Source organism: Musa acuminata, chromosome BXJ2-5, assembly GCF_036884655.1.
Source record: "Musa acuminata AAA Group cultivar baxijiao chromosome BXJ2-5, Cavendish_Baxijiao_AAA, whole genome shotgun sequence".
Lineage (NCBI taxonomy): Eukaryota > Viridiplantae > Streptophyta > Magnoliopsida > Zingiberales > Musaceae > Musa > Musa acuminata.
The window spans coordinates 40162948-40185846 of NC_088342.1; the positions used below are offsets into that span (position 1 = coordinate 40162948).

At 36.1% G+C, this 22899-nt stretch overlaps 1 protein-coding gene across 2 annotated transcripts in view; it reads left to right on the forward strand.

The window, feature by feature from the left end:
* Positions 1 to 20793, forward strand: part of LOC135584386 (kinesin-like protein KIN-UA) — a 35109-nt gene extending 14316 nt beyond the window's left edge. Inside the window, exons 9-20 of one of the 2 annotated variants that reach the window (XR_010487097.1) lie at positions 2453 to 2665; positions 4097 to 4231; positions 6465 to 6644; positions 7994 to 8107; positions 8562 to 8690; positions 8784 to 8922; positions 9014 to 9106; positions 11155 to 11280; positions 15388 to 15513; positions 15888 to 15922; positions 17507 to 17638; positions 19047 to 19175. Coding sequence is in view for 1 of the 2 variants with exons in the window: in XM_065109448.1 (XP_064965520.1) it covers positions 2453 to 2665; positions 4097 to 4231; positions 6465 to 6644; positions 7994 to 8107; positions 8562 to 8690; positions 8784 to 8922; positions 9014 to 9106; positions 11155 to 11280; positions 15388 to 15513; positions 17507 to 17638; positions 19047 to 19175; positions 20391 to 20539 (1665 nt within the window). In the remaining variant the exon portion in view is untranslated. Of the gene's footprint in view, positions 1 to 2452; positions 2666 to 4096; positions 4232 to 6464; positions 6645 to 7993; positions 8108 to 8561; positions 8691 to 8783; positions 8923 to 9013; positions 9107 to 11154; positions 11281 to 15387; positions 15514 to 15887; positions 15923 to 17506; positions 17639 to 19046; positions 19176 to 20390 lie in introns of those variants that run through there. The other variant, XM_065109448.1, reaches the window with a different exon arrangement.
* The last annotated feature ends 2106 nt before the right edge of the window (positions 20794 to 22899 follow it).

The following is a 22899-nucleotide window of genomic DNA, read 5'->3' on the forward strand; positions in this document are numbered from 1 at the left end:
GTTATAAGAGCAGAATTGTTGTCGAAGAAATAGCGGTTTCTCGATGAAATTTTCACCAAAAACTTGAGAGATTTGAGGAGGGAATTGACAGCAAAATCTCAGTTTATATGACAGCAAGGATGTCCAATTTAATCAAGAAAATTTCGGCAGTATAACAGTAAGGAAATTGGTGCAAGTTGCGATAGCAGAATTCACGTCGAAAAATTTCAGCGGTTTGCGACGAAAATTTGCAGCAACACAAAATCGTTTTTAGAGATGAATTCCTCAATAGATCAATCTTAGATGGAAGCCTAGATGATCTATGAAGTGTATAAGAAATTTCGTTAAAAAAGGATTGCAAATAGATCGGTTAAGGCAACAATATGTGGCTGAAATTTTTTGCAGATTTTCAAGTATAGCAGATTAAACATAAAAGATCAGTGGTTTATATTAAGAAATTTTCAACGAAACCAAAGGGAAATCCACTGTAGGAAGTGTCAAATCTATCATAAAAATTTCGTAGAGATTTGGACAGAAAAAACGTAGTAGCAAGATCAAACAAACTGTGCTATGCAGTTGAAATTTTATATTGCAGATTTTCAAGTATAGCAGTTTAGACGTAAAAGATCAATGGTTTATATTAAGAATTTTTTGACAAAACCAAAGGGAAATCTGCTGTTAGGAAGTGTCAAAGCTGTCATAAAAATTTCGTAGAGATTTGGATAGAAAAAACGTAGTAGCAAGATCAAACAGACTGTGCTATGTGGCTGGAATTCTGCAATGTATCTTTTGTCATAGAGATGAAAACTTTGCGACGAAAAGTTTATGCAGTAATATAGGAACAATTTTTTTTTGGATTTTCGAATATGGATAACTAAATTGCAGCAACAGTAAGGTAGGAGACCAGAACCTGTTGTAATTCACGGGAAGATCAAAGGATGATCTGCGGTGGTGGAGATGATGGCGAAATTTGGCGACGATCTTTTAAGCAATTGTGAGAATTGCTTTGGGCGGCTGTGGAGGGATGATGGATGGCTGTGGAAGGGCAGCGAGACGCCAAGAACGCTGCTCTGATACCAGGTGATAGAACTCGTGCAGATTCTAAACTTAGGGTTGATCTCTTTAGGGGATCAGCCTCCTTGGAACTCTATAGGGATTCCTCCCTCCAAGTTGCTACTCAAAGGCTGCAGAAAAGATTCATCTATTGCTTTTGAAAAGAGGAGGAATACATGGCTATTTATAGGGCTCCTACTCAAGACTTCTACTTTTAACAAACTCCTAATAGGACTCCTTCTCAAGACTTCTACTTTTAACAAACTCCTAATATGACTCCTACTCAAGACTCCTATTCCTTTACAACTCCTAATTTTTCTCTAAGAAACAACCCCCTAACCCTAGCCGTCCTCTTCACCTCTTTAATAAGGGTCGGCTTAGGTAGGTTTTACTTGAATGTCCCTCTCAATTAGGACTCTCCTAGCTAGAGTCCTAAAATACTATCAGTGTTATTATGTTGAATCGACTTTAGTGATACCTTTTGTATTATTTTGTTATCATTCTTACATGAATATGTTGATATAATGCATCTGTGCTTACATATATATCATGCTTAAAGAAATTTGTGGACCAATGTAACTACTTTCTTAATGAACTAGTCGTAGATGCTTTTGCACATTATCTAATACTCTTTTTGCTTCTTGGAAGGTATCATCATATGTTGAATCAACTTTAGTGATACCATTTATATTATTTTGTTATCATTCTTACATGAATATGTTATATATATCATGCTTGAAGAAATTTGTGGACCAATGTAACTACTTTCTCGATGGACCTGTTGTAGATGCTTTTGCACATTATCTTATACTCTTTTTTCTTCTTGGAATGTATCATTGTATTATGAACTAATTTGTGATTTTTGTGGATATGTTCTATTTTTTTCTAGGGAAAGATCAAAGCATTACTGTGTATGAGATAGTGAACAAAATGATTGCTCTCTCTCTCTCTCTCTCTCTCTCTCTCTTGTTGTTATCTTGGCTCTATATATCCTTTTTTTTCCTCAATATTTTCATATAGTCATATATTCATTATGTAATATATGTTATTCATTACTTGTAGTCAAGAAAGGGGGAAATGGCGTATTGTTACACGTAGTCCTTTCAATTTAATCACCAACAAAATGCAATTGTTGTGGATGTAATTAAGTTGGCTTACATGCAATTGTCATTCTGATTCTAGTTTTCTAATGCACTCTTCAAGAAATTACACTTAGGAAGAGCTAGTACTTCTTAGTTTTCAATCGTCATTAATAAATTGACTCGGATCACAGGAGGCATGCCATCTATTTAATACTTAACTTCTGTTTAGAATTGGATGTGTATTTACTGAAGTCACATGCAATATATATTTCAAATAACTATCATGGTTTATGTATCATTTTTTGGGAGTTTCTTTATGCAGTTTATGATGTCTGCAGGCAATGAAAGTAGTTAATGCTGTCAAACTAAAAGAGGAAGTTGATTATGAGAGTCTTTGTAGAAAGCTTGAGTACCATGTGGACTATTTAACATCAGAGACCGATAGACAGCAAAAGCTTAGAGAAAATGAGAAAGAGCAGTTGGAGAAAAAATTGAAAGAGAAAGAAGCATTCTTAGTTGAAACAGAAAAGAAAATTTCTGTTAAATGTGAGGTATCATTTATATCTTTATTTTGTTTCTGAAATACAATTTTCATTTCTTGTTGTAACAATTTTGTGTATGTAGCTATATTTTTTGAAAAAGGAAAAAACTATTTATTAAGCGTTAAAGTAGGTCAGTGCAACAAAAGTATGGATGGGATTGGAGCCATGACCTCCCCAAAATCGAGTAAGACCTCTAACCTCCCATATGTTAGCAAGAATATGAGCCTCATAATTGAGGCTACAGGGGTGTGTAAAGAACAAAACAGTAAGCCTATGAAGAAGAGCTTTAATGTCTTCTATAACAAGCCTAATGGACCAAGGGGGCACATTGAGCTCCAAGACAAAATTGATTACATTAGCACATCAGTACAGATGCTAAAATTAGTGAGACCCTCGGCTTCAGCAAAACAAAGACCTCGCAGAATTGCTAAGGCTTCAGCCAAGAAGGAGGAGGTTTGGCATGGCTGGCAGCAGCAGCAATGATCTTTAGCTTGGAGTCCGTCAAGATGAACCCTGCTCTGCAAGACCTTTAGAGCAATCATAAGAACCATCACAGAAAAGGGAGAAAGAAGTTGGGGGTGAAGGATGGTTAGAAGTAGGAAGTGAAGAATGGCTAGAAGAAGGAGGTGGTGGTAAGGAAAAAGAGAAAGAAAGTGATTTTGGCATGTTACAAGTCCCCTCAGGTAGATTACTAACAGTGCGGTAGGCAAATGTGGCAGCAATAGCTTTGCTGAACAAAGAGAAAGGTTCGGTATGGTGGTTGTGAAACTTAGGATCCTTTCTGTTTAACCAAAGGAACCAGAGCATGCTGGCTATACTGCCCGCATCTAATCCACATGGATGCAGAGTTACCCATATTTGTTCCTTCATCAAGCCAAGCTCCCTATTTCCAGTGGTTAAACAGTTTAAAGTAAACTCCCAGATGATTTTGAATCAAATTCCAAACAACATTGATGAAAGGACAATAAAAAAAGATGCAAGGGTGAGAATCCGAAACAAGTTGACAAATATAACATGGTCGGTTTCACAATGGAATATGTAAGAAAATCTAGCTGAGGTGGGTAAGCGATTCCAACAGAACTTCCATAAGAAAAGTTTGATTTTGAGTGCTACTTTAAGATGCCAAATGGTCTTCCAACTGTACTAGTCAGTAGCCTCAATATCCATCCCTCTTTTGACATACTGATAAACACTGCTGGCAGTGATATCTCCCAATGGGCTAGGCAACTATTAGTTGACTATTTTGGCAACTACTTCTGTTTTCTATTAAATTTAATGTTTTTCTAAATGGCATCATGCATTTATTTTTCTAACATAATAAGCATATTTTTATTCCACAACTTTTCTAACAGCTATACTTTTACCTCTGCTATCCTGCATTTTTACAAAATTTCTGCTCTTTATTTTATGCTTTTATTTTTTTCATATGACTGATTTCAGCATTTGGAGAAAGAAAGAAATCATTTGGTATTAGAGACCCAAAGTTTATTGAAGGCATTGAACATTCAGAAGAGCGAAAAGGATAAATTGTCTCAAGAAGTTGGCCATCTTGAAATATCATTAAAACAAGCCAAGGTACTAATTAGTTTCCTTGAGAGATCTTTGTTGTTGTTGTTGTCATTGTCGCGAACGTTATATATTTCTTTGTGTGGAAGGATGGATATTGGTGTAAGATTTCTTTTTGTATCTTCGCAAGAGTTTTGTTGCTTGAAATTGTTTCAGTTGAAGTAAACATAGATGGTTTAAGCATATAGTGTTTGCTTATGATTCTTGTTAAAACAATTTGCATCCTGAATCAACTGAGTGTTTCTTGACTTAGGTGCAATAAGTAGATAATATTTTTGAAATATGGCTTTATTTTCCAATTGATCATTAATAGCATTTTTATCTAACAATTTTCTTAATTTTTGTGCCAAATCTGGATTCTTGAGCTGATTGTGGATGATGTTAATAATGTTGGTTTTATAAGATTGATGTAGCTAGCTAAATCTCATTTCTTGATCAAATGGTAGGAATCAGTGGTTCGATTAAGTATATGTCACTGCTTTGAAATGTAAAACAACATCAAGTTAAGCAAGAGGCCACGATATGCATATAGAATTATATATACCTATTTCGATGTTATTGAGCAAAGAGGACAGAGAAAATAAATATTTTAAATTAATAAATTTGATATTTGGGAATCTTGTGATTTCTTTGTTCTCAGGGGGCAAGCAATTGTTTTAGGAACTTAAATATTAAAAACATTGTTTGAAGGTAAGTATTGATTTGATCATGGTATGCAATTTCGAATGGTATCGCTTGGTACGGGCGGTACGTACCGGTCCGACGGCATACCGGTACGCGGATCGTCTGTTACCGGACGGACAGTGCTACAGTGTTATACTGTAGCAGTGCTACCCCCGTGCTACAATAAGAGGAAATCGCTCGGTAAACCCTGGTGTACCGTTCGGTATGCCCTAGTGTACCGCTCGGTATGTCGGTACCGTACCATACCGAGCTAACCTCGAAACACCGGTATGGTACGGCATTGCATACTTTGGTTTTGACAACCACCCGCAAATGGTCATGGAAATGTATTATGTTGTAGCCGTTGCTACAAATATGGGCTAATTTTCCTATCAATTATGCTAAAATCAGAAACATATCATGGTGTTTAGAAATGATTGCATATATATCAGTATGGAAACCTTAAAGCAGGACTATCAATATGAACAGTAATATCCTACCATTTTGTTCTTAAATTAGAAATTTTGAGAGTACTAATGAAGTCACAGATTCAAGGAGAAATACTGGTTTAAGCATATTTGGCATGAGTAGGGATGAAAAGAACAACATTGACCCCTAGTCAGACAGCTTCTTTCAATCAGGGTTTTAATTTCGAATGATACGAGTGGTACGTACTGGCCCGCTAGCAGATCGGTATGCGGACTGCCCGCTATTGGGCGGTACTGTCGATTGAGGTTGTTTTCGCTTCATTACCACCTGAAATCGATCGATGACGGTCGATTTCGATCGTCCCACTACCAAGCGGTATTAGCCGAGGGAGAAGGAAGAATAGGGAGAAGAAGAGGGGGAAGAAAAGGGAGAACTTGGAGATCCGACGTTGCTCTCCCTTGACGATCCCAATCTGTCGTCACCCTACCTTGCCGGACGCCGCAGATGAGATGTCGCCTCCTCGTCTGAGGTGACGAGGCCTCGACATTGTCAGCGACTTCTTCTAATCTACGCGGGGAGAAGAAGCCTCGACGTGGGAAGAAGAAACCTCGGCGACGTTGCCGAAGCTTCACGGGGAGACCTCGGCATCATCGACGACTTCTTCTAATCCACACAGGGAGAAGAAGTCTCGGCGTGGGGAGAAGAAACCTCGGCAACGTCGCTGAGGCTTCGAGGTTTTCTTCTCCCTACACAGGGAGAAGAAACGACGTGACGTCGCCCCTTTATTTATTTTTTTTGAACTTTATTAATATATATATTTATATATTGAGTGGTATGCTAGAGTGTACCGCTCGGTATACTCGTACCGTATTGTACCGAGCTGAACTCGATACTCTGGTACGGTACGAAATTACGAACCATGCTTTTAATCACCAATTTGTTCCATCTGCCATACTACACATCTTGAATGACAATTATCTCTTTTATGATTTTTTTTTAATGTATATCAAGCCTATTTGCCTGGATTTCCCTGCTTTATATTGTTCACAGTCTATAGCTGTAAGCACTATATATTTGGATGTGTGTATGATAAATCTTTTAATTGCTATATTGCATGTCTTTCTGCTAATTGAAGTATTATCCCTAGTAGCAACAGGAGCTTGAAAATTTAAATTATCAGAAGGTACTTGCAGAGACGACACAGATGTATGAGAAGAAAATAGCACAGTTAATTAAACAGCAAGAAGATGAATCCTCTCGTTGTGCAGATTTAGAAGAACAGTTGTCTGGGATGAAGAATTATCCGAGTGGTAATAAAAAGTCAGTTCAGGTAGTCTTCTCCTTTTTCATGCTATGAATTAATTTGGATCTATCGTATGAATCTTCTCATGATTGCAACATCTGCAATTGTTGTCCTCTGCTTGTTCTGCAGTTCTATTGTGATATCAAAGATCCCTTTGGCAAAATGCTAGGAAAGTCTGGTATATTGCTACTCATGTTTGATTGAACTTGGCTGTATGTGTTCTTTCTTACTGTCTGAACAAAAAGAACAATGGACGAAGAACATTGAATTATTTGATGAAAAGTATGAAAACAATAATAGAATATTTCATTGATTAAATCACATTCTATGAAGTTAGTTGCTTTTGCTCCCAGATCATTATGAACGATGTGTTTGGTAATCCAAAATGGATGCCACAATCTATTCAGTGAGTAGGATGATGTATTTTTGTGGATTGTGTCAGTGAAAATGAACCTTGCAGCATAAAAGGCTTACAAGTCTATGTTAGCTGTGCACCATGAAGTCATTATGATTTCTTATGACTCCTTTAATTCAAGGATTAATTCAGAAGCTCTCTGCAGGGAATCATTTATATGTTAAATTTATTTTTTCAGTGATCAAAACAGATAATCATATAATGTACTCTTAACCATCTTAATCCAAATTATATTCCTGGTAAGGTTGTCTAGCATATATGAGACTTTACAATTGAAAAAACACACTTCTTGAGTTATTTTACTTGAAGCACTTAACTAACCTCCTAGAAATTTCCATACTGCCCTTTGATGTGGTCACACCCACTTAAGATGGCCTGTGAGTTTGATAGGACTACAAAATTTTGATCTAATATCATTGGTTTAGATGTTAAATATCCTACTGTTGTTACCAAAGTTACTTTTTTCCTTCGACAACTGCGTATTTAGGAATTGGTGATAATTCTTTTTTTGTTCCATGTGGAAGAATAAAGTAGATTAAGAGCAATATGTGGTTAATGAATTTTATGATTATACACATACATATTAGAGCTATGTGTGATTAAATACTGTTGCCAACTGGTTTATGAGTCTGGTGCACTTAGACTTGATATTTGTTGTTGTTTTTGCCTTATATTTCCTTCTGAACCCACTATATTAGTGGCTATCCCTTTTCTGAACTCAATATCTTCATTCTGAATCTTCATTGAACGAGGAACTATGAGTTGTTATACTCGGCAACAAGTTATTACAAAACTTACAATCTCTTCTGTTTAGGAACCTGCTCCATCATTGTTATGGCCTTTTCATTGTGATTGTTTTCTGAGTCTCAAGGTGTTAAGATAACCAATTGAGTTGTCATTTACTTAGCATCAATCACCGAAATGTAAACTTCTTATATAGTCATTTACTTCAAAATGTCAGATGCAGGAGAAAGAGATTGATGAGCTTAAAGGGGAAATCTTAAAGTTGAATGAAGATGCTGCAAGTACAATTCAGTCCCTAAGAGCAAGGAACAACGAACTTTCGCTAGAAAAGGTCTGAACTTATTTAACTTAAAATTTTAGATCATATTTCCAGATATTCTTCAATGTCGTGTTTGATGATTTGAAGTCTTTTTCTATACATGGTATAAACAAGTATTAATGAATAAACTCATATTTGTAACTAAGTTATACTATATCTTATATATGCATTTCTTCCCTTTTTGAAGTGAAGCATATATGTCCTTATAATAAGGGTTCTTCACAAGTACAAGATATAGAGGCAAAATCTTGCGGACGTCTTTATATACCTGAAATGAGTATATGCAAGGATCAACAAATTTTACGAGTGTATATGACCATTTAACTCTTTGTAGGTATATTCAGATTTTGATCACTTACAAAAGAAAGGGAGATGAAAGAAATTTTTGAGGAAAAATTTCTATAATTTATTGATAAATTCTTTTACCCTTTGAGGATATTTAGGAGTTATTTTTTTTTCTTTCTAGGAGTTGTTGAATGGAGAGCTTAAAACTTTGAAAGACAAACTGCTATATGAAGAAAGGAAAAGAAGGTGCCTTGAAGATGAAATTATCATATTGAAAAATGCCTTGAATGATGACAATGCAGAGTATGAGGTAGTGGTTCTTTTTATTCAAAAGGTTATTTATTAACTTCTACATGCATGTTGGTTATGATCACCCTTTTTTCAATAACTGTGATTCTTTCAGTCTAAAAGGCCATATAAGGGAGATATTACAACTAAATCAACGTTGTCACTTGGAGGTCCTGCAAATATTCCCAAGTCCAACAGGTCAAGGGAGACCATATCTGGTCAAAAGGACACTATCTCCAAAATATTTGAGGAAGGCAAGACCGTAAATGTTGATTTACATTTGGATATTGAGAACTTTCTGATCCACCGCTGTTTCTCTAACATGCACTCATTTGCATTTTTTAGTTGGTCTATCAAATATATTAGCCTTATTGAAGTCTGAGGACTTGGATGTGCAAATTCATGCAGTAAAGGTAGTAGCTAATCTTGCTGCTGAAGGTATGTAAAATCCTGCAACCTGTGTTTTTGAGATTTGGATAACAATTATATTAGATCAATTCACCAATTAATTCCAGACATTTGTGATTAGATATGCTTGACTGTACAAGTATACCATCTCTTTTGGAATGCTGTCGTTTTCCAACTTGAAAAAGGAGCTTTCACTAACCTTGTATGCATAGATGTTCAACCCAAGTGCACTCAAGGTTAATCTGTGGATCATATCCAGTATTTTACCAGCAAAAGAAACAGACTTGTTTAAAAGAATCTTCAAAACACCTTCATACTAGTTTCAACATATATGCTATTGGTCTTTAGCTTCTTGAAGATAACTTAGAGGGCTAGACAGCATAATAAAGGACCAAGCATGGAATTAGTGGATTCCAATTTGAGCATCCAAAAAACAACAACTAACATATGATTAGGATACACAACATGTGAACCCAAAATAAATTGTCTCTGTATGATAAATTTTAACAGAAGACTTGCCTCACTAGCTAGCCTTGACACCTTGGCCTGGGACATAGACCAGATTTCTACTCTATGGCTTCAGTTACATGCCACTAACCCCAAAAGGTAGCGGTTGTCCTCAGCTAGTTTCAGAATTGTCAAAATCCATAGTTATGAGTTTCATTCTGAAAAATTGCTACCACACAAGATTTGGGTTTCTTAGCTTCCAAACTTAATTACACAACAGATCTCTCTCTGTATTGCAAACAATGCAGAGTTTAAGCGATCACAATTTTTGCTCAAAATATGCCACCAAATTTTGTCCATCATTAACGAATCACGTGCTTAATATCCATAATTACATATTGAATAACTAATAACCACTAAATGAAGAAATAATAAATATGTAATAGACTATTAGAAATCTTTCTTGAATAAATTCTTCAATCGTAACAGTACATGAACATGCAAGACTTGCATAAGGCTTCCCAGACTTTATCCCACAATTATCCCTGATGAAATCCTGGGTATCTAGATGAAATGTATCTTTTGATATTCTTTCTTCTGAAAAAAACATGGCAGATAGCCTTTGTTTAGAACCTTAAGACTTGTGATCATTTGTATAATATTTGCATAATTTGACTGGGTCAACATCCATCTATTGTAAAAAGCTGCTATTTTTTATTTTTTTAGGATTTCCTTAGTGGTGCTATTTGTATTCATTCTATGTATCTGCACATTTATCATCTTTCTTGCTGAAAAATGATATATTGGATTTAGGTTTCAGGTACAAAGCAAAACTTATGCTAACATCTAAGGCTCGTCGTACCATGGTGTACCGTTCAGTATGGATGGTACATATCAATTTGATAGGGGACTGGTATAGGCGGTACATTGGTATACCCCAATGTATCGTGTGTTAATATGCTTAGTACAGCTTGGTATAACTCGGTACGTACCATACCGATAGTTGGTCGGTATACTGGTACGGACCAATAAGGCGAACTATACTAATATCTACAGTGATGCACATTACATTGTGATGATAGCTTCAAGTGTAGAAGTCATGACTAGGAAATGAAAGTTAACTATGATATGCTTCTGTGTTTTGTGATTTATGGTTCCCTCTCTTGTTTGAAGTAGCTGTTTTAACTCGAGACTGTAGCTATTGTTATGTTAGTTTTTATATACTTCTCTTTTCCCTTGCAACCAGTAGCTTATGCACAACAGTGTTCGACTCTTGTTTCTCTATGAACTAATACTTTGATGCCAACTAGTCTAAATTAAAGATTGTGAAAGCTGATGTCGGATTATTCCAGTCATTGATATGTTTGCATAAAAACTTGAATTTTGCTGACTTTTTCTAGTAGAAGTTTTTTTTTCCTGAATTCTGATTTTTAAGTTCCGCTAGCAGTAAAAGGAAGTAAAAAGATTTATTCCTCAGTCATGATTCTATTGTAGCTGTTATCTCAAAGTCAATTTAGGATTTTCGACTACGACTGCCTTTAATTGCATGTAATTATTAACATGTCATTTTAGTGCTACATTATCTTTCTTTTTTTATTTCCATCTCAGTTGCTTGCCTCTGCATTTTGCAGATGTAAATCAGGAAAGGATCGTTGCGGAAGGAGGCCTGGATACTCTTCTTCTGCTTCTTGAATCATCGGAAGATGCAAATATTCATCGAGTCACTGCTGGTGCTATAGCTAACTTGGCTATGAACAGTAAGTGGACAATAAACATATATCTGAAGATAACTTGCTATTTATTACTCATATATAGTTAATGATTATAAGAATCATTGTTTTAGTAGTTCATGATCTTTTTGGAACTGCAATTTCTAAAACTTGCATTTGAGTTCCTGAGATTTTGCCAATCAAGATTTCAAATATTATGATGGTATACCAATTGTACCAAATATACCACACCTATCTGGCCACATACCAGTGTACAGACTATGTTGGTTGATACCAACATCTAAGTAGACAATACTTTTTTTAATAGTTTTGGTAGGCTATTCAGATTGTAGCAACAAGTAGGGTTATGGTCTAATAAGATTTTGGTCTAGGTTGTCATGGACTTAGCTGGAATTACTTGAGTTGTGAATCACCCTTGCAATATCTATTCACAAAGGGTCAGCTTAATAGCAACCTCGTACAGGTTCCGAAAGACCTGTAAAAAGAAAGTTGGTTAAATTTAGAAAATGAGCAGTGGACAAGTCTCAATGTCTTGCAAAAGGGGAAGCCTACAAGCAATTCAACAAACACTTGGTATGCAAAGAGAGAAAAGAGAGGAAGCGAAAATAAAGACTTAAAAAGGCAAAAGAATAGCTGCAAGTTTGTAAACGGTCGCTCAACTAGGTGTCGAGGTGTAAGATAAGTTCATGCACACTTTGCATGCAAACTTGTTTATCCAAATAGGGCTACCCCAAAGTCCCATATAGTTCTATGCCACTCGGGTGGTTCTAGGGGTCTGAGATGACTGACGTTTTGCACTGCACCATAGCCCGCAGAAAAAAGGCCACAACACGCAAAAACGAGGCCATTGTGGAGCAGTTTTGCGCAGTCTAGCAAGCGATTGCTATGTAGCATTGTAAACTACATTTGGTTACAGAAACCAAGCAAAAATACACAAAAACAAGGCAAACACGCTACCAGACAATTATATAAGCAAACATAAGTGACGAACGGTTCATTGACGAAGGTGTCGTGAGCGCATGATAACACTCTTCCCCACTTAATTTGTCAACGCCCTCATCGACACTTGTTGGTAGGCTTTGATGACTTTTTCTTTATGTCGCAGGGCATCTTTTGGCTTCCAACCAGTTCTATTTTGGGAAATTTTCACCACTTCACCAAGTATTCGATTTGCTTCGCTTTGTTGGGTAGATTTGTCTTGTGATCCAAAACCGTCCCAGGAATCGTGCATCTCGATTATTGATAATGTTATGCGGAACTCCCCAATACTTTACCATATTCTTCATCATCAACTTGGTCGCCGTCTCCATTAATGATTGTAGGGGAGCAACAAGAAACATTGCATACTTCGAGAATCAGTTGACTACCACAAGTATCAACACTAATCTCCCTGTTGTCAGGAAGCTTGATATGAAATCCAAGGAAATGCTCTTCAATGGTCTATCTAATATAAAGGCTCCAAAGACCCACTAGCTTTCCTTTCTCCACTTTATCTTGTTGGTATGTGAGACACGTCTGAACATGCTCCTATACATCAGTCCTCATCTTTGGACAATAACAGGCCCTTTCCATGAGAGTCAAAGTTTTGTGAATGCTCGGATGCCTCGTCCAAAGGAAATCATGATACTGCCCAGTGATTTAAAAAGGCGCTCGGGCGAGGCGAGGCGAGGCCCGAGCGTCTCGCTAATCTCCCAGGCGGCGCGCTTCAAACAGGCACCGCCTGGGCGCTCGCCCGAGCCCAAGCTCTGGGCGCTTCGGGCGAGCACCTGGGTTAACCAAGGCGATCGAACCAGGATTTTAGGTCTGATTCGGTCCTGGTTCGGTCTCTGATGGTTAGTTGGTTCAATCAAACCAACTAAAATCGATATAAGTGAGAACCCAACCCAAAGGACTTTGGGGGATAGATTGATGTTGTTAAGGTATTTAAGTGCTTGCTTTTAAGGGTACTCTCACCATGTGTGGCCCTTTGCATAAGAAGCATCTGCCAGCTTTTGAGACTTTGCTTTTCGAACTCGACCCCTTTTAGGAACTCTTTCACTTCTATTCAAGAGCAGTCTTTTTCCCTCAGGAATACTTAGATGGTTGGTTTCCTGAAGACTGTTGCTTCTTCCCAAGTCCTTCAAGGAAACAAATTCAATAAACCTTTCTACAATTGCTATTGTCCCGACCAAATCGATAACATTTTGTCGATGCAACTCCTATTGTGCCCAGGGTTTCAGGCCATTAAGGAAGCTCAGCAACTTATCCTTATGTTTTGTATATCCAACATCAATGTTGAGAACTGCTTCACATAGTCCTAAATGGAAGTGTTTTAATGGGAGTTGTCTCAGCTTCCTTTGTGCAACGAACCCGGTGTTCTCGAGTAGGAATTGATTTATAACTCCCATTTTAGGTCTTCCTATGTATCCACTTGATATCGACCTTTTGGATCTCTTCCCATCATGTGCACCACTAGAGTTTCATGTCCCCATTTAAGTATATGGTCATGATCGACACTCTGGTGTCTACAGATTCAAGCCTTGTTGCCTGAAAATATTGCTCCATGTCAAATATAAAATTATCAAGTTTGTTTATGTCCCTAGCACCACCTAACAATGTAGCTTAGTTGTCCTTAAGTTTTGTGGCGGAGCAATGGGGGTGTTGTTCCCTCCGGCATGAAGAGCTCCCGTGAACACAGTTTTCCTTGTCATTAGATCTGCCACAAATTCTTATAAGTGCTGCACAAACTCTTGTGTGTCTTCCATTAATCGATTGACTTAGGACTCCACTATGTCAATTCGAGATTCTGCCTCCTCTTACGAGTTCTCTACCTCAAGGAACTTTGCTGGCCTTGATAGAGCTCCTCTAAGCTCACTTTGAGGACATCGAGGAGGGTTTCCGTTGTTGCAAGCCTCTCATGATTCTTTGCTTTCCCATAGTTAGCACTTCGGATTGCGCTTCCTCTGCTTGCAAAGAATTGCCAACTTCTTGCTCACTATTTTGGCTATTGCGCTCCTCTTAAGAGGCTCTAGCAGCTTGAGTGCGAGTTTACACTTACAACCCACCTATAGCTGCCTAGGGCAATGACCCTACTTGAGCAGTCCTGCTCGATTCACCATGGTGCTTTGCCATGGCAAGAGTGTGAATTTTCGTTATTTGCTCGAATCGCTTACTCGTTTTGATGCTAAATATCACGGATTTAGTTGGAATTGCTTAAGTCATGAGACACCCTTGCGATACCCATCCATAAAAAGTCAGCCTAAGAGCAACCTCGTACAAGTCTCGAAGGACCTGCAAGGAAGAAAGTTGATTAAATTCAGAAAAACGAACAACGAACAAGTCTTGCTCAATTCACCACGGTGCGTTGCCATGGCGAACTTCCATTGTTTGCTCGAATCGCTTACTCATTCTGATACTAAATGTCACGGACTTAGTCAGAATTGCTTTAGTTGTGGGGGCACACTTGCGATATCCATTCATAAAGAGTCAGCCTAAGAGCAACCTCGTATAGGTCCCAAAGGACTTGCAAAAAAGAAAGTTGATTAAGTTCATAAAACGAGCGGTGGACAAGTCTTGATGTCTTGCAAAAGGGGAAGCTTACAGACAATTCAGCAAACTCTTGGTATGTAAAGAGAGAAAAAAAGTGGAACGGAAATAAGGACTTTAGAAGACAAAAGAAAATTCGCAAGTCCACAAACGGTCACTCAACTAGGTGTTGAGGTGTAAGACAAGTACATTCACACTTTGTGTGTAAACTTGTTTATTCAAATAGGGCCCAACACTATCCCAAAATTCCATCTAGTCCTATGCTACCCGAGTGGTTTTAGGGGTTTGAGATGAACAAAAACTTACAAAAACAAGACAAAATATGCTACCAAATATTTGTATAAGCAAACATAAGTGACAAACGGTTTGTTGATGAAGATGTTGTGGGTGTGGGACGACTGTTTGTGACAGGGTACTGGTACCTGCATTAAATTCTTTTTGCCAGTATTGTATATAATTACAAGGACTAAGAAAGAAGGCCTAACCTAAAGAGTGTCATTTACAAATCTATATTTTGAGTATCTTATATCATTATCAATTTACATATCAATTAGAATTTGATGTATCTTTTTTAACCATGTTGTCCATGAATTTACTTGTTATTTCTAGGTTCTAATCAAGGCTTAATAATGGGTAAAGGAGGTGCACGGGTACTAGCAAATATCGCTTCAAAAACTGAAGATCCTCAAACACTTCGAATGATTGCTGGAGCAATTGCTAATTTATGTGGGAATGGTTAGTTTCTGTTGTCTTGCATCACCAGTGTTGTTAAATGTTTAGGGTTCCGAGTTTATTTTAGGTTGTTAGTTACTTTATTTATTGTGGCAAATTAACTACTCAAATGTATCATATTTCACACTATAAAGTACTATGACCATAATGGTAAATCATAATTTTCTCTTTCCTTTTAAATTAAATCTTGTTTAATCTCATGCATACCCTGTGATGCATATTCTATCTTCAGGAAAGAATTTATGAAATATTAGATGATGTATTATCTGGTGCCTGGCCCTTACATCACAATTGCCACAAATATTAAGCATTCTAGAACAAAGCTGAAAATTTGCAACAAGCAATTGCAGCTTATTTGTCCTTTACTTTTGTTGCAGGTGTTCTCATTCTGATTCTCACTTCTTTTTATAGAGTATGTCTCTTTGAACTGGAATTTCATGCAAAGTAACTCAAGTTTTGGAATCCTTTTCTTTTACATGTGATATTTTACTGAGATAAAATTGCAAACAAGTCTTTACCTCTGTAGATTTTTTAGCAGTTGTTTTAGCTGTATCAAACTACCAATTGTGATTTTCTATACTTTGAAAACCATTAAATGCACCAAAAGATTTGTTTTGACCAAGTTTTTAGACAAGTTGTCTTCAAAGTGGAGAATGAAATAATTGCGGGAACTTGTTCTCCAGTTAAGTTGCTTAGGTTAACTTCTAAAATGAACTCCCTTTGTTTATTTGCTCTTCACACACACACACATATATATATACCGAGTGTGTGTGTGTGTGTGTGCATGGTTTGTATTATTGGTCAGTACTGGTGTACTGACCAGTTATCGGTATGGTACGTATCAAGTATACTAACACATGGTACACTAGGGTGTAATGATATGCCGTCCATACTGATCCTTTGTCGGATTAGTACGTATCGCATGTACTGAGCAGTACGTTTCGATATGTCAAATGTTATGTATGTGTGTGTGTGTATATATATATATATCACAGAATAGAAGAACTAAAGTCATATTGTAATACAAGGTTTTAGAGATGAGTTGCTTAAAATCACCTTGTAATACAAGTAAATAATAAGAAATTATGTATTTGTTCCAATTAACGAGGTTATTTATCCCTTAGAGAAGACTTTTGGATGGTTGAAAATAAGTTGGAAGTGTGAGCAGAGCTCTTTATAGTTTATAGCAAGGTATGCAATTTCGAATAATACCGTTCGGTGCGGGCGGTACGTATTGGTCCGTTAGCTTACCGGTACACGAACCGCTCGTTATATATATATATTGGTCCGGTGCAGAGTCGCGTCGCCTTTTTCGGTGACGTCGTCGAGGCAACGCGGCGTCGCCTTATATATAAGAATATATATATATATATATATATATATATATACCGAACGGTATACCGAATGGTATACCGCTCGGTATACAATTTCGTACTGTACTGAGCGAACGTCGAAACTCGGGTACGGTACGAAATTGCATACCTTAGTTTATAGTTTATAAATATTTCACAAATTAGTGTAGCCAATTGACATGGTTTAAAATACATGTTAGTCAACTACTTTTTTTTTTGAAAGGTGTTCAGCATATATTTTGTGTTATTTCATGGTCTTGACACCTCCTTGTTACTTTTCCAATTCCGGTAATGTTCTGAAACCATCTTTTATGCACTTTGTGAAAAAACATGTGTTCTTTTGGTGCACAGGTTTACTGCACCAGTGATTCATTTGATGTAATTTTACTATTCCTAAAACTATCAGTGAACAATATAATGAGGACGAGCCAATGCTAATAATTATAGAACCTCTGATGTGTGGCCCTACATTATGTTTTAAACTAAAGATTGCTTCTTTTGGAAATTGTGGATTTATATATATTTCTTAATCTTTTTTTCTGATTTTTGTGTTCTATATATGCAATTGAAATATCCAAGAATTCATCTTTCTATCTCTTATATAAAAACAAAATTTTGCTTAAGACATGCCTTTTGATTGACAGAAAAGTTACATGTGACATTGAAAAAGGATGGTGGTCTCAAAGCACTTTTGGGAATGGTGCAGTGTGGACATAGCGATGTCATAGCTCAGGTTGCCCGAGGGTTTGCAAATTTTGCAAAATGTGAATCACGAGGTTATTATAATTCTTTCTTGTTTTATGAAATTACTGATCACTTGTCAACTTAAGCTTATTTTAAGATATGACTTACTTTTTAACTTTTGCATTTTTTGCTTTGAAAGATATGATTTACTTTGTAATACCTCTTCTTAAAAAGGATTAAACCTAGCTAAGACTGATTATCTTGGATGAGATGGTTCGTATAATGTTGAGGCTTTATAACCTGAAGTAAAACAGGCCCAAAGTTAAACGATTGTGAGAGTTTGATTAGATATCATCCTAGGTGTTCCTGGTCGATTACACCAAACTCATTATTGCATCCACTAAATAAATAACATTGTAGCAACGTTAAAAGAAATAGATTGACCGATATATACTGACTAGAACTTGCTGGACTGACCAGGAACTGGCACATGTGAGTTTGAAATCATTTTTCGTTTTTTTAATCTGGACAATTGTTGACTGCTGTCAACAGTCCTCTCCTCTTCTACTTGTCCTCCTCCTGCTCCCCTCTTCTCTTACTCTCTTAGGTTTGTGTCAACTGATTTACTGGGACACCATGTGTTGTGTACTGATCTCAGACTGGTATGGTTTTTGGACCAAAACTTGAAACCTTTCATTAAAGTACTTACAATTGAGTTTATGGTTCCCTACTCGTGCTGCTCAGTTCCTGGCATGCTACAGTATTACATGAATATACAACATTTATTGGCATGGGATTGGTGTGGCTTGTTTAGCATGGTTATTCACTAGCACTTTGTCTTCTTCTATGCATCTATCACAAGTCCTTTTTAGGCTATGGATCTCCTGTTGTGCCAGCCCTTAGTCAGCATGGCTAAGGTGCATGGTTCATTGGTTACATGACCATATTATGACAAGGAAGTTGGGAATCATTAGTTGGTTTTCATGGTTTCTTGTTTCTCTAATTCAACATGAACTTTGCGTGGCCTTGGATCCAAGTACATGAGAAATTTAGACCAGGTTAACTGACTGCAAAAATCTGCTTTACTTTCCACATATCATTCTGATTAGATGTGTTTATAAAATATGTTTTCTTTTTCAGGAATGGTATAATTGCTATGCTTGATAATGATGACAGGGACCAAAAATGTTCTAGTACATTATGGTAGCTTGAAATGTTGAGTATGCTTTATGACCAATTTCATTTCTTCAAATTTGGAGTTCTGGGACATTCCTTGGTGTTCAAAATCAGAATCTCACAATTCTAAATATATATTTTTCTTTTCACATTTAAGGTGACATAACGTTATGGTCCTGTGTTTAGCGTACTGTCTTTTTGTTCTCTAAGGTGTAATTACACACCTGTTTTCTGACTTAAGTCTATGCACAAGTACAAGTAGAATTTTATACGATATTTCACCAGGATACTTTTATTGAGTCTTTGTAATTGTTTGTTCCAAAGGACATAGAAAGGGAAGGTCTCTTCTTATTGAAGATGGAGTATTAAATTGGATGGCCACTAGCTCTGCTACATTTTCAGCTTCAACAAGACGGCATATTGAACTTGCATTCTGTCATTTAGCTCAAAATGGTACATATGCTATTAACTCACACACTTTCTATTTTTACATGTTGCCATTGGTTTTAACTTTTCTTTCTATCATTTTTTTGTGAAAATTTGGCATTTATAACAGGATCAGTCTGTTATGCCCTTGGTAGATCAGTGATGAGCCATTTTGTATTAAATTATCATAATACACATTTGGATGCCTACGATGGATGTCCAAATATGTTTCTGGTTTTGCCTATCATAATACATTATTTTAACCGGAACAATCATTTTTTTTCTAATCTTCATTGCAATACCAGAGTCTTCATGATCTTTATAACAAACTGTGGACTTTGTGGCATTTTTTGATTTAGCTCTTTGCATCTATTTGATAATAAACTTTGTTACACCATAACATGTCATTGATCTTTATCGTTAATCTTGTCTTTATGATATATTATTCATTCATTATTAGGTATATCATAAAATTGATAAATTATGCTTTGTATTGTTTTATTGAGATGGTGATGAGAACTATGGTTGGGTTAAATGAGCTTTAATACATCAGCAGGTTAAGAAGCTTGTTCTATCAACTTCCAAATGATATAATGCTTTCTAGACTAGTACAGTATTCAGGAAAAGTATTTTTTGAGCAGAAGGATAAAAATAGAACAACAGGTAATTCATCAAACTGCTTTGGCCAAGGATAAGGATGTCGGACTTGGTGATGTTTGAGCCAAGTTTTCATATTAATTGGACTGAGTTTTACTTGAAAATGACTACATGCAGAAATTAGAGTTTTCTTCTCTAGGTAAAGATAAAATAAAAAGGTATCTACCAGAAACAACTGCTACAATCACCCATTAAATACAAAGAAATTAAATTAGCAGTGTTGATAGTGTAGCAGATCATTGACAATGTTTGCGATGAAGCAGTCTTATATCAAATGATTTTGATGTGCTGGTATGTTATACACTGACTTTCAATAAAATTATAAACCATATGATCTAACATGTATTTTGCATGGACACGATTGCCATTGCTTGTTTCAAATGCGAGTTTGTTGCTGGTTAAAGTTGCTTTTGAAGTTAATGAGATAATTTATTTTATGATTTAGATTCTTTTGTCACATACATGTGGTGCCTGAACTCTAGCTGATGAACCATTTTGATTTATTACATGTCATGCAGAATATTGTTTTACATTTTACACTTGTTTAACCATTTTTTTCTAAGAATGATGATGGATCCTTTGTAGAGGATAATACACTAGAGATCATAAGGAGCGGAGGGATCAAGGAGCTTATTCGCATATCACGAGAGTCCTCTAGAGAAGATACTCGCAACCTCGCAATGAAAGCATTGGATTCAAACCCAGCATTTTCTACTGAGATTCATGCAACATAAAATAAAAAAGAGGATGCAACATCAAAAGTTTTCCTTCATTCTTTCATACAACAATATCATTATAGGAGCATCAGCACCCAATCTATATAACTTGTTTTGGGTCTTAGAACGTGTATTGTATATGTAAAGAAAAAGAACTGAAACACGGAAATGATGCCATGTTATCTATGCAACATGTTAAAAGATTGCTGGATCATGCTACAATCTTTTTATGGGAGCATCAGCATCCAATTTAAAACTTATGTTGGGACATACAGAATGAGTATTCCACTCTTTGATACCGAACTTATATGTAAAATAAGTTCTTATGCAACTCATTATTTTTGTTTACATATAAGTTCGGTATCAAAGAGTGGAATACTCATAGCGGTTATGTTGAGAATTCTAATGGTTACAAACTCTACAATATTATCATAAATAAACTTGTGATGACATGAGATATTGAGTTTGATCAACAATAGATTTGGAACTGAAAAAAATAATGAGTTGCATAAGAAAGTTATATCTTCAGAAGAGGATGATATACTATAAGCAAATACCAAAGAGTCTTTGTCTGATCATCACCTAGATCGATTAGGTTACATGATTCAAGAAGTCTAATTGTAAGAAGGACAAGAACGATTCAGGAGTATATGATGTAACTCAAAAGATTGGTACTAACAATGATAAATTATTTTATTTTATCTTTTTTACAATACATTAACATTCGAAGAAGTTTGTAGAAAAGAAAAATGACGATAAGTTATGAATGAGGAGATTTATGTTATTAATAAAAATGATATATGGGATCTTACGGTACTTCTAGAAGAGCATCAAGCAATTGGTGTTAAGTGGATCTTCAAAACAAAAAGAAATACACAAGAGGAGGTAGAGAAATACACGATTGGTTGCAAAGGGATACAAACAACAATATGAGATCGATTATAAAAAAGTATTCACACCTATTATTCGATTGGAGATGGGAATATTTATTATCTCTCTAGTAGCTCAAATGAAATAAAAATTTTTATAAATAGATATCAAATCAATATTTTTTAATAGAATTCTTAAAGAAGAGGTATATGTTTAACAACCCCTTGGTTTTATTATTTATGAATAAAAAAAAAAGATATATAAGTGAAAGAGAGCTCTTTATGGGCTTAAACAAGCCCCATGAGCATGTTCTCTATAATAAATTTAACTTTGATTTGATATTTTATTTGTATGTATATATAAAGTAATAATATCTCCATGATTAAGGATTTTAAACATTCTATAAAGAAGAAGTTTGAGTTGACCAACTTGAGTCTATTCCTCGGTATTGAAGTTATACAAAATAATAAACGAATTTTGAAGAAAATTATGCAAAGAAAATTCTAATAAAGTTTTTCATTAAAGATTGTCATCCTATTGATGCACATGTGTAATATAGCACCAAGTTGACTAAGGAAAATGAAAGTACATACATTAATCCAACTTATTATAAAAATAAAAGTCTAGTTGGATATTTAAGATATTTGACATGCGCTCGACTTGATATATTATTTAGAGTTGGTTTAATAATTAGATACATAGAAGCTCCTAATACATCTCATTTAAAGATCGCTAAAAGAATTTTATGATATATTAAAGGGATAATGAAGTATAGAATGTTCTATTCATCATCTAAAAGTTTGGAGCTCATTAGATATAGATATAGTGATAGTGATTGGATCGAAAGCTATAATGATCGGAAGAGTATAATTAGATTTGTATTTGATTTTGGTGAATCTACATTCACATGGTCTTTAAAAAATCAATAGCAGCCGCATCATGATCTAAATTTTTGGGTAGTATTTCTTCCAAGAGTAAACACATCAATAGCAGCCCACCATGAACACCTACTCCCATCACAGGGTAGCTGCAATATGACTCCGAAGCCAGAACCCCTCACAGGCATTCGAGAAGTCTCCACAATCTCTCAGGATATCCAAAGTTTCACCTCCACCACCGCCACCACCACTGCTTACACACTCATTGCAACTTCTACACCATGATCAGCTCCAAATGGACAGAAGTAACATGATAACTTTTGGTTCTGATCCGAGCTGCAGATCCTCTGGTGGTAGCTGCACCCAGATCAGCTATGGGACAGTGTTAGAGTATGCCTATGATGGAAGGGGCTGTGAAGGAACGCAGGTAAGCATTGACAACGGCATCCATGATGGCCTCGAGGACACCAACAGGTTGTTGCAAGCAGGAGGAGGAAGCCATGTAGAAACTCCATTGGATTATACCTATGAGGAGATCAAGCATTTGCTGAACTACAATTCTGAGTGCAATATTAGCAAAAACACTCTATATTAATGACTCAATGCAGGATCATCTACATCTTCTGAGCA